This window comes from Dysidea avara, chromosome 14, assembly GCF_963678975.1.
Source record: "Dysidea avara chromosome 14, odDysAvar1.4, whole genome shotgun sequence".
NCBI lineage: Eukaryota > Metazoa > Porifera > Demospongiae > Dictyoceratida > Dysideidae > Dysidea > Dysidea avara.
In genome coordinates, this window is record NC_089285.1 from 6,590,383 (window position 1) to 6,603,793 (window position 13,411).

Below are 13,411 nucleotides of genomic sequence, written 5' to 3' on the forward strand. Positions count from 1 at the left end.
GCCTTCATCATTAACTTCAATATGTAAGCCGGGTGACTTTTGGCTAGTTTTAAATGGTGCATGATTGGCCATGGGCTAGTTGTAAAAGTCAGGCTAAATAGCAAGCTGCACCACAGAAAAGTATAACCTTAAAGTTTCGTATAATATTATATGTGCACGTGTGTGCAGCTTATGATTATGATTACTGAAAACACAGTTACAAACTGATATGTTCAGGTAAGGAAAACATTGCAAATCACATAGATAAGAGTCAGTTATAATTTATCTAAAAATACTTGTAGAGATTGGGATTCTATTGTGTCAGTTGGTAAATTGTCCCAACCACAGATAGATTTGGGGCTTAACTGACTGAATCTCTTTTACAGGGATTTGGCTAAAAGTACCTCAAGATCCTATCTTGAGCTAGATGGCTATAGTTTTCAGGGAAAACCTCTCCACTGACCTCCACTATTTGATTAGAAATTGCCTTACAATTTAGCCTATATATAGTCATAGTTACTTTTGTTACAGTCCATGATTAAAATTGCCCTAAAATCTAGCTAATAAAACAATAGTTTATTCTTTAAAAAAAACTACTTTCAAACCCTGTAACTATATGCTGCCTCTATACATAGCTCTTTTTATCCCGGCTTTCAATTTACCATTTCCTTAAAACATTCAGATTTCAGTCATTTCTCTCAAATTGCTTCCAGATTCAATCTCATTACAGCTACATTTCAAAAATTTCCTGGGGCAGTATATGTGCCCCAGCCCCCCTAGTCTCCCTTCGGCCTTCCCCATCCACTCACACTTCACTAAACAAGTTTTCTCTTCATATACTTTAGCTATTTAGAAAATCACAACAATAACTATAGAGTACAATCAGTATACGTATATATACATCAAACATAAATGCAAATTTTGTTTACATGTGTAACAAATACCCCTGCATGCTCTCAGGTTTGGCGGGGGTATGGACAGTAAGGCATACATGGACAGTAAGAAGTAACAAGAACAGCTAATCTCTTGTAGGAATTGACAAGAGAGGGTTAAAATTATATTTTTGGAGTCTGCCAAAAGCTGGTAAAATTGAATAATCCCTAATAGAACAGTCAACTATAATACTTTAATAGAGCATCCATCCTTAAAACAATTAGGAACAAAGCCCATGCAGTGAGCAAGTTGAACTCTTCTTGGCCTGTGCACCATTATGTCAAGTGAATTAAGTCTAGCCATGCCAATTGCCTTAACATTTTATACTTTCTATGTACAGAGCCATAAGACATCAATTCTTGAACAGTTATTCAGGCTGCTTTGGTGAAATATGTGACCAAACCAGTCATTTATCCTTTCTAGATTTCCAAGTTTTATAACCCATAACTTCACATGCCTTTGGAATCTCCATTAAACTTTGTCACATTATTATGCTATAGCTCAGTATAGAGCTGTAAGCTGACAAGTATCAAGGTACTAATATTATATGCACCATAATGCACAGTATTATGATTTGTCAAATTGTTCCAACCAGAAAGACTATAGATAAGACTTCAAAAATGATTCTGGCGTAAAGCTGGTGATATCTCTTCTGCACAATGCTTTACTATATATGGAGATATATAGTCAGGACCACTGGCTTTGACAAGCTAAGTGTACACTACATTACTAGCTCAGTGGGCTTTCACTTTGAACCAACCATGGCAATACCATGCTTGGGGTGTCCATGGTATGAATTTATTTATTTAATTTATTTATTTATTTTATTATAAGGGTAAGGTAATTACAAAAGGCAAATGCCTATGAAAAGCACAAGATACAAAAACAGAGAACAACAAATATTACAAGGACATTAGTACACTATATATCGATACAGAACAAATATAATTAAATACTGTAGCTAGCAAGAGGGAAAAAAGTGTTATAAAAAGTTATGCAACTCTCATCTAAAGTGAGACCGATGAAAATATCATGTGGGACAGAATTCCATAAAAAGATACCATTAACAAAAAAAGAAAACCTATAAGAGTTTAATGATGACTGCTTATAGAAATGTTTTTTGAAATGCACAGAGGCCATCCAGCCACCACAGTCTGTAGGTACTTCAGTAACAATTCGAGACTACTTGAACTGCTAACCCACAATCGATCCTCTTCAATAGTAGCTACTTTTATCAATGTGTTGATCACAGTGACATGCTTGGAGGTGCTCCTAATAAATCGTAAGGGAGTAAACTGTATCCCAATTGGATTCTTTGAGTTAAGAAGCTCGTTAAGAAGTGTTACGTTCGTGATTTAGTCCATAATTCTGGCCGGTTCTGGTTCGTAGCTAGCACGTACACGGTCATGGTCGAAGTTGGAATGATTTTCGATCATCTTGTTCTCAGTGATGTGAATCTAACTGAAAATGATATTGGTCACGGTGCTTTTGGAAGAGTCTTTGAAGTTAACTACCATGGAACACAGTGTGCCGCCAAGGAGATACACGCACTATTGTTGCAATACGCACAAGGAGAGGAACTCCGCAAAATCACAAATGATTTTCTCAATGAGTGCCAAATCTGGAGTACTATTCGTCACCCTTACGTTGTTCAGTTTCTGGGTAAGATCATAGATTATCTCATAGATTATTGAGTAATAGTTTTGCGAATGTAGCTAGCCAAAGTCTGCCGGACCCGGCATATATGCGTAGCTAATGGGGGTATCTAGCTAGCTATATATCCACGGGTAGGGAATATATAATCTATGTTATATCTTTCTCTAGTCAGACGAGGGGTTGTATTGCCCCACCTGCCCCCATGCAGGAATAGGAGGAGATTTATATAATTTTCCTACCCTGGGGCGAAGTTGCAGCATCTAATCCCTTCCCTTTCTCCATTTGAGTACCTCGATCCTTGTCACAAAGCATATATTGCTAAATTCCCACATCTGGGCATAATTTTTTATTTAATTCCCTCATTATGTACTTGTTTTTCCCTCATCAGGGTGGGTGGGACAAACTTTGGTAGTGCATTACAGGGCTGGAGTAGGTTAAATGGTGGTGCTGAACTGATCATGGGTAATGATACAAATTTGATTGGACAGCATATTTGTGGTCAAACCTATAGACCGTACCATAGCAATGAGTCTCAGTGGACTATAAATATCAGACCACCAAGCTAGCTATTATGTTATTTAGGATTAGTGAAATGAAAAATTGACCCCTTTAGAATAGAATTTGTAACTCAGGGGGTGAGGTTTGGACCCTGAAATGCCTTCTGTTTGGGATATAGCTGACATCACATTGGTTACATAGTCACTTCTGCATGGTAGAAAATGTATGCATGCATGCTGTTAGACTTTGCCTCGAGGTTTGTTGAAACTGCCTTTCTAAATAGGGGCAGATCCAGACTTTTTAAAAGGGGGTTCCACTCTGGAAAACTTCAGCCTAGCTGTAAGTCGAAGACCAAAAAAAAACATTACCTGCTGACAATAGCTGCCCCTCACCTTAGATACCCTCACCAACTTACTATATTTCCTTATTTATAACTCCACACTAGCTTGCTACACTGCTCCTCTTAAGAATACTGAGAAAATTTATCCGGGAAGCCATAAAATTCTCACTAGCAAATATACCAAAAGTTTGAATCTGCATAGACAAGCAAGGGATGGTCATATCCAAAGGAGGTGTCATTAACTTGCATTGTTAAGAAGCATGAAGGTTCAAAGTATATGAAGCCATAGACGTGCAATGTATTGCGTCTGCCTGTACTTTTTACAATGAAATATTTGCTTAAGTGTTTTATTTTACCACAGCTTAAAGATTTTCTTGTAAAAATATTCAAATACATTCATGCTATCAAAAAGATTCTGAATACATGTGTATGGTTTCCTGACCAGCTAGGAAAGGATTTACAACCTAGTTTTCAAACATGCCCTAAGGCAATGATTTTGACATGGCAACGTATCTAAAATGATTTAGTATACCTTGTATACAGAAAATTTGGTGCTTATCACAAAGTGAACTATTTCATCAAAATTTGTTGTCTAGCTACTCTACTACATGCTTCTGAGCTAAGGCTATCACAATAGCTCTTTAGTTTTGGGCCACCCTAAAATAGTTCATTAAGTACACAGGCTGTAACAAATTGTTTTGTATACCTGGACTTAATCAGTTCAGTAAAATTCAATAAACTTCTGCACCATGTTTCCAATGTCAATCAGCTTTAATCTTTCAAAAGCATAAATAATAATTTCAGATAAATAATACTAGTGTCACCCAGACTGCACTCTGGAGAAAGAGTATTTATTTACCCGTCTATTGTCAAGTAGCTAAATGATGCCACCTTGTATGTTGTAGGTGTGTACTACAAAGACCAAAATAGGGCTACCTTACCCATTATGGTGATGGAGAAGATGCAGTGCAGCCTGAGGAGTTTAGTAGAAGAGCATGTAAACATACCCTTAAATGTGAAGCTATCAATATTGGATGATGTGTGTCTTGGCATAAGGTACCTCCACAGCAGGGATCCACCAATTGTACACCGTGACCTCACCCCAAATAACATATTACTAGGAAGCCACCTTGAAGCCAAGATCACTGACCTGGGTGTTGCTAAGGTAGTACCAGCTGGTAACACAAAGACAATGACTAATGTTCCTGGAACACCAGATTTTATGCCTCCTGAGGCACTTACAAGAAAACCATCTTATGGTCCTCCTTTGGATATATTTTCATATGGTGGAGTAGTTCTATATGTTATTTCTCAACAGTGGCCTGAACCTACTGATAAATTACAGTCCAACAATGGAGAATATGAAGTGCTAACTGAAGTGAAAAGACGTCAGCACCACCTAGATGCTCTTATCAGAGATGCTGTAGACTTAAGGCCATTAGTGACGACTTGCTTAGATGATGATCCTCAGAATCGTCCTTTAGTGGCAAATGTATCTGAAGAAATAAAGAGGGTGAAAGACCACACTGATGGCCGTCATGTAATGAGTCCTATAGCGTGGTGGGCTATGATATCTGGTCATCTAACATCACAGCAGGTGTGTGTACATTCACTTTACGTAGTTATTTTTATATAGTGACTTAAACTTTAATCTTTCTTGCTATAATGGTCCAATAATATCAGTGTCTATCACCAGCATATGAAAAAAACAATTAATGGATGCATAAAGCAATGTGGAATTCCGTATCAAAACTTACGATTTGTGTGATCGTGCCATACATTGTAATTTTGATGGCTATTACATCATCTCACTACTTTTGTTATTTTCACTTTTAAAATACTAGAGTTAATGAGAGTATCTAATGCTCAAGGTGATTTGGCTTCTTGGCCAGACATGTTAATGGAAATGTAGAATGAGGCATGATGTAAACCATGATACTCATTTTATAATGAAACAGGGGATATATATACATAGCTCTGTGGGAAAATCCCTATATTGGCATGTCAGAACAATCAATGCCAAAATAGGGATTTTCCCACAGAGCTGGGTCGTTCATCTCTCTTGTTCCACTAATTGCTTGTTTCTCTACTTTATTTTTAACTTTAAATAAACAAGTTTGTTTAGCTTTTCATTATAACTAAGCTATGATATGCATCTATGACTGTTCTCTATTAGAATATCCAACTTAAGGTGATTGCTTTATTAGAATAACTATAATACCAAAACAGCCAAGCTGTGAAAAAGGGTGTGGCCCCCAAAGATGTGAAATCCAAGATGGCAGCCAAGAAATGGCTGTGATGGTAGGTTAATGGCAAAAAATTTATTGACAACAATTCAGGTGAATTTGTGTTGCCTTCTCCAAGTTTCACTATTATTTGGCACCAAATTCACCTGAATTGTCATTATTAAATTTTTGCCATTAAAAAATGGCCACTCACCTTCAGCATACACTAGATCTTAACAACTGCTATTGAATATACTGTACATATCTTGTTGTATGTATGCTGTAAAGCAAATAATAAATAAATAAAATAAATAAATAAAAACCTACCATCACAACCATTTCTTAGCCACCACCTTGGATTTCACACATTTTTACCCAATGTAGTTGGATTCTATACAGGGTGACTTGTTGTAGCTGAACTATCTACAAGGTGACTTCTTTGTAACTGAACTTTCCCCACAGGGTGATTTGTTTGTACCTAAGGTGAATTATTTGTAGCTGAAATCTCTACAGGGAAATGCAAGATGCAAACCTGATTTTTGGCCAGCCAGTCGTAAAACTAGACACTAAATGATGCATCATTCTGTGAGTGCTATCCGAGTCAGATGACCACCATTTTTAGCCACAATAACAAACTCATTATGCTTTGCATATGCTGTAAAGCTATATACAACTAATCAACCTAGTTACCACTATTCTTTACTCCTCCGGAAAATTCCTAAATTGGCATGTTTTCACCATCTTTTAGTGCCAAAGTAGGGATTTTCTCACATTGTAACAATGTGCATGCCAATTACAGTAGGGATTTTTTCCCTCATAGCTACATCATCCCTTGTTTCACTACTTTTTATGCTAGCCCTACGTGATATTTAATAAACATTGCACTAGTTTATTTGTTATAGAGCATAGGTATAAAATACATGTGTGGTTGTGGCTGCTGTATTAGAGTATCTCGATCTCTCTGCAGTGCTACCACAATAGATTAAGTGGGGGTTAGTGTATCTATGGTGGTACAATACCTTGCTTTTCACAGAGTTAGATCATTGAGGGGGATGGCCTCAGCACTGATTATTAGAGGTGCGGTGGTGTGGCTGACTACAATTGTTTTATAAGCCCACGACCAAGGATACTACTGTCCGTTAAGCGTCCCTAAAATAGTTTTGTGGCATCTGAATATGCTCATGCAAGGAAAGTGTACTACAAAACATGATTCATCATATATATGGCTTCATGGTAACTTATTCCTGGAATTGGTACATGTATCCACTAGTGTTGTGCGATATAGAGTGTTTTGTATATTGCCTATCACAATTTTTATTGTGATATGATAATTATAATATCAGCATCCATGAAGCCATGGTAATAAATTGCTGACAAATGTAGCACTAATATATGAAAGTAACAATGCACAAAAAAAACCAAAGTCCCGCCTAACCTACTGGAAGTCTCTATTTAAGAAAACAAATTTTTTTATCTTCAATTCTGTCTTGAACATTCCAGTTAACTTTGTGCAATAGTGCTACACCATCATGTGTCATGATAATATCATGACATAAATATCATGATATAAAAAGTTGTATCATAATCACAATAAGTTATACACCACTAGTCTCAACCAATCCAAACTGTGATGCTTATTAACCATAGCACAGGCTAAGGATCTGTGCATGACATGCCAGGAACATGTCACCATTACTATCCACTTGATCCAAAGGTACTTGAATCAGAGCTATCGAAAATATTTACATTTGAAAATAGAGTTGTTATGAGTGAGATTAGAATCACTACATGTCAGGGGTGGAGGAAGTAGTTGATATGAAGGGGCCCAGACTTATGGAAATGAAGCATTACATTGTCTCTGGTTTGGTAAGGTGAGACTAAAAAAAAAAAGGTCACAGCCAGCTAACAATAGCTTCCCACCTCACCAGCTACACATTTATAACTGATAAACTACATAAAAATCCTTACATAGCTCGCTACACACGGACTACTTTATTAGAGTGACTGTTCTATTAGATAAGAAGTTCATAATTCATTCTAAGAGATTGCCATGAATGCCCAAAGAAGTTAACTTTCGCAATAAACGTTGGTGTGGGACAGTATCAAACACTTTCTGAAAATCTAAGTAGATTACATCAACACAATAGCCATTATCCAAACGCTGAGTAAGGTAATCCAATACCTGCAATAACTGGGTAGAACATGATCTTCCCGGCATATATATATAAAGCCAAATTGATAAAGAGAAATTAGATTGTTTGTAAATAGATGACTTAGTATGTGATCTTTAACTATAGACTCCATCAACTTACTGAAGACAGACGTTATAAACTTACTTGTCTGTAATTTCTAGCAAGATTCCATGGACCTTTCTTAGGAATTGGTGTTACATTGGCACACCAACTCATTATTATGTAATAGCTATTATTATTCTATCTTATTTCACTATACTTTATTGCTGGAACCCTACAATTGTACTAGTGTCCGTCAATATCAGGACAACATGCTATTGTACATGTACGTATGTATGTACCATAAGCGTATTAAATTTCGTGGGTAAAATTTTTGTGGTTTCCCAAAAAGACAGATTTGCAAGTGTATTAAATTTTGTGGGAATAATTTTTGTGGTTTAATCTCGACGAGTCGGTTTATTTTCTCGAGCTGCGGGGAGCAAAATTCGTGCTTTAAGATTGCGTTTAAGGTTACAGCTTAACGGCTTTGGCTATAATCCATTTACGCTGGCGTACTTATCTGGGACTAAGCAAACCATTTTGCCATTGACTCACCATAAAAGAATCTTGCCTGTTGGAAAAATACTTGAACAAGACCATCAGTATCTATTCACGTGGTGAACAGGTGCACGTGTCGTTGTCAGGTCGTACTTAGCGCATTACATAGAATTAATATATTATGCATGTTAATAGTGTAAGGAAAGTGTATTGGTGGCAACGGTTAGTATATCTATGGTTAATAGGTCTGCTTGAGCCAAGACGTGAGTTACTAAATGGATTAATTTTCGTGGATCAGTTTTATGTGGATTAATTTTCGTGGATCAGCTGCAAACCACGAAAATTTACACACCACGAAAATTTCTACGCTTACGGTATGTATGTATGTATCTATGTACATATCTATGTATGTGTTGCTGTAAACTTGCAGACTAGCTACTTACATGCTGTCTATCCAACATACATATTTCATGCTTCAAAATTCATAGATGGTATCATCTGCTGCCAAACCTGTTGAGATGGCAGCAGGAAATGAAGGGCTGAAGAAAGAGATTACTGATTTAAAGAATGACAATGATGGTCTAAGGAAGAAGAATGATTACTTAAATACACAAATGGATAATTTGAAAAAGCAGATTGATGATCTCAAAGTGAAGAATGATGACTTGAGCAAGACAATTGCACAACTAAAAGAAGACAATAAAAGTTTGAAGGTAAGGAGGGAGATTAAAATCCCTCTGAAATTTAAACTTGTAAGCTGGCAGCAAGAACATTACACTAGTGAAGTTTGATTGCACAGAAGTACAAGAGACAAGTGCAGTAGACTACTATACAGTACTACTGTACTGTATGATACTTCTTTAATCCATTAAAACCTATATCTCATGACCATCCATAAGCTATCAGGGTTCTGCCCAGAAATTCCTGAGTGGCCAGTGGCCTAAAGTTAGCATGATCTGATATGCTGTGTGTTATATTAGAACGTTTGTGTGCTATATTAGAGTATGCATATCAAAACTAATGTCATAAATTTACCGGATTCCGCAAGGTTTTGCCTGTTTCCGGTAAAAATTGCACCACCTCGTAAACAAACCACTATAACTTCCGCATACTTCAGTTTACGGAAACACCGTTTGGTTTATCGAACTCGTTAATGTCAGGCGAGTCCTGTGGTATGTTAGATTTTGCTCTGAGACGAACAGGAAGGTCAGAAAGAGCTTTGTTCTGGTGAATTACGCATCATCAGGTACGTAAAATAATGCTGGAAAATGGAAAAACAAGGTTTTTCGAGTACTTCTCTGTAAAATTACCAGCTAAACACTTAGTACAGGTGGATTCTTAATCAGTACGCTTCAACACATACAATGATACCAAGTTTTGGGGATTTGGTGGAGGATAACAGCCTGTACTTTTGGGATTTGTCCACCTGCGTAATCAATTTCTCCAATAGGCTTTTGTATGGAGTGCGCATTATGCCGTAATCAACAATGAATAAGTGACACTGTGGTAACGTTACAATTCCAGTACGGGCAGCATTGTATAGGGAAATTCATGGGCTTTCTTTCATTGTATAATGTGCTGTAGAAATTAATTATGGGTGCTAATGCCTGTACTTTTGTGTTTTCTGAATATATTACAAAATGCATTTATTTTGTATTGGACAAGGGAATTACAAGGAATGACAAAGTTTTTTTAATCAGCTTGTTTGACAAACCTGAGGTAGTGAAAGGGTTATAAAGTAGATATTACATCTTTTTAATGTTTAATTCTTTATAATTAAGGGTAAAACTTAGATTTCTGTGAAAAAAAATTTGACCATTGAGGTTTTGGCTGTGATTTGACAAAATGTACAGAGTAGTTTTGATAATATTATGATTGCATGTACCTCAGTGATGTATGTGAGAATTAAACTGGTTGGGTTTAAGAAGGTACTGGTCTGTTTGAACCATGCCGACCAGTGTGGACAGAACCCTGAACTATGTAACTGGTAACAATTGTTTGTCTTTGTATACTACTTTATAATCATTCATCACATTCTTTATTGAACTCAATGGGTAAGGTTTAACAGCTAAAAAATTGCTAAGGTGTTTTTGCTATCATTTGGTATTGACTTTGAATAGCACCTTGCATATCATCTATAAAAATATCACTTGAAAACCAGACTTATTTTCCTTCATGATGACTCGGCAATATTGGTTAAGCCCAAATGTGACTTCAGGCCGACAAAATATAACAACACTTCTGACAAGCTACTGCACTGTTTAAATGTACCAAATTTGCTGCTGACTAACTAACTTTTAGAGTATTTCATTCTTACTGCTTATCTTGAATGAGCTATAATGGGTGGTGGCACTGTGCTCTAATAGTTTTAAGGGCTACATAAGTCACTCTGCTCTGATGATTTGAGGGTGTGGTTTTTAATTGTGCTTTGATCATTGTAGAGGTGTGGTTGCCTTGATATTTGAGAGTGTGATTGACATGATATGATTATTTGATGATGTGGTTGTCCTGCTCTACTCTCAGTAGCAATCAAATTGTTGTATAAATAATAAATCTACTATTACTGTATCAACTCCCTCTTACAATAGTGCCTACTGGTGCTTTGTGGCATATTATTTCAATTACACTCCAATTAGGATGTGTCAATATAGAAAATTAATGCCTTAAGTATGGTTTCCTGGCATGAAGAAGACAACCATTTAATCAAAGTTCAGTGGAAACACTAGGCACGGGGGCAGACACTCGTTGGAACCAGAAAAGACACATCCCAAATCTGAGTTTGTTACTGATGGTAGTTGTATGTTGCACCATTTAGCTTCTAGTCTTGCAACTGTGGTCTGGCAGGTAGGTAGACAGACCAAACATTGCTTTCCCTGACAGTTTTTTTAGTATCTGACCATGTGTAAGGGTTTTCTTATTAGATTTAAACTCTTCTGTAAACATGTTTTTTGTTGCCCAAAATACTTCTATGATGATTTTTTGGTGGCAGCATTTGGGGGATCCCTACTACTGTACTGTATGATAAGGTTGTATACAATAACTGGACTGGACTAGTGGACTGGACTGATAGACTGAACTACTGGACTCAGGTTCTCTTTTAGCACATAGTTAGGCAACTGGTTGTAGCTGTTGCTACATTAAATGCAAAATATGCAGGCAAGAATTAATAATATAGAGAGGAGAGTGTCTAACGCCGTATAGTCCTGTAACAGATGATTGCGCAGAAGTTAAACGGCTTCTTTTCCGTGTAACGACAGACTGGCTAGTATATTTTCGCATTTAACCACAAAGGCTATCCCAGACACAAGGGCGTGCGTTCAACTTGATGTTCAAGTTCACCACGAAGAGCATCGCTCTGTTGCGTAAAGAAGTGTGGCTGTTAACCTCGAAGATAACTCTGGAGGAGAGCGTCTGAGAAACCAATAAACACTGAACCAAAGGCGGAGTATTGCTTCGAATTTTCACTGCGTCGCCATGTTACCCTACCTTTGAGCATTCTTCAATTGAAGGAGCACTGTTCCCTGTACATACAGCTCAGCCTTTAGTTCAGTCTTCGAATATTCTCGAGGATTCATCACGGTGCGGCTAAACTAATTGCGGTAAGGAAACGAACAAATACTAGAAGCCTGTACGTTACACGGAAAGGAAGCCGTTTAACTTCTGCGCAATCATCTATTACAGGCCTATACAGCGTTAGACACTCTCCTCTCTTATTATTAACTCTTGATGCAGGTGAATCTGTCTACTTGGTAATACAGTACATGTGTACACGTATGTAGTGTTGTGGTAGCCGTGCATCTTCAATAGCCATCGAGTCAGCTACATTAAGGTGTGACATTTCACTGTCTTGCTATTCCATAACTGATACGTAGCTGCAGCTGGGAAATGTAGACAAGTCTGGCATGATCACACCTTCTTTTGTGTGTGTGTGTGTGACCGGGGGTTCTTTATTTGCGGGGGGAGTAGTCTAACTACATGAGACTAGCATACTTACAACCAGTTACCCAAATGCTTGGTGAAAAAGGGAAAATACCCAAGTCAAGTAGTCTAGTCCAGTCCAATGATTGTTTACAACCGCATGATAATATCATGCCAGGAATAACTCTGGTAACGGTCATAATTAAGTAATTATTTTTATGTTATGTTATATGTATGCCTTTGCAGGCTGAAAAGAATAACATACAGCATTACAGACATGATGACTATGTGGATGATGATTATGCAGGTAATACATTTGGCGATCTTCTGTATCATGATGGTGGTGATGTTGATGTTGATCTTGATGATTTCAGTCATCATTACGATGTTGATGATTATGGTAATGAGGATAGATTTTTCTGACAGTGTACTACACAACACAGTAATGATGTACACCACATAATATGTTTGTTTTACACAATAGCTATATGGCAACATTAAAGTATAAGGTACTTTATTATTCAGTACATAAATTCACTCTGTATCAAAATAAATTTTCATTTGGACAATTACTGGAGTAATACTCAAATTAGTTAATTTAAATAGAGAAGAATAAACCAGGTACTTTTTGAAGGGTGGATATTTTTTAGAAGAAAACCTGTATTCTGGTTACTTAAATGTGCACAAGCTTTCTGATGTATAAGTATAGAGAATTTGATGGGATTTTAGTGATACATAGTTTAATAGTTATATCAGCACAATATGCAGCCTATGAAAAAAAATTATAAACCAAGGGCCTGACGGTTTATAAATTAAGGGCCTGAAGGTTTATATATTTCATAGACTCCACATTGTGCCCATATAACTCTAATTTTATATTACACTCAGCTTATTTATCTCGTCCATGGTTGTTTCTGTGGATTCGGTAAAAGCGGCTGGTTTTCTCGCAATTATACTAGCGCCATGGCAACTATGCATGCTAATGTGACAAAATAAATGCCCTCATTACATCATTGCACATTAATAATGTATAGTCATTGGTAAACCTAGATTTTAAGCATATGTTATATTGTGCCTGAAGGTGTAGTATATTAGAAAACAAGGCAGAGTATATGAGTTTTATTACCCACCCA

The 13,411-nt window shown here is 36.9% G+C and overlaps 1 protein-coding gene across 1 annotated transcript; it reads left to right on the forward strand.

Annotated features, from left to right (window-relative positions):
* The first annotated feature begins 2,142 nt into the window (after window positions 1-2,142).
* LOC136244352 (probable serine/threonine-protein kinase kinX) lies at window positions 2,143-12,843 on the forward strand. The gene is made up of 4 exons (XM_066035926.1): window positions 2,143-2,574; window positions 4,312-5,003; window positions 8,849-9,073; window positions 12,525-12,843. Exons 1-4 carry the CDS (start codon window positions 2,319-2,321, stop codon window positions 12,699-12,701), a joined length of 1,350 nt encoding a protein of 449 aa, XP_065891998.1. The 5' UTR covers window positions 2,143-2,318; the 3' UTR covers window positions 12,702-12,843.
* Window positions 12,844-13,411: the final 568 nt, after the last annotated feature.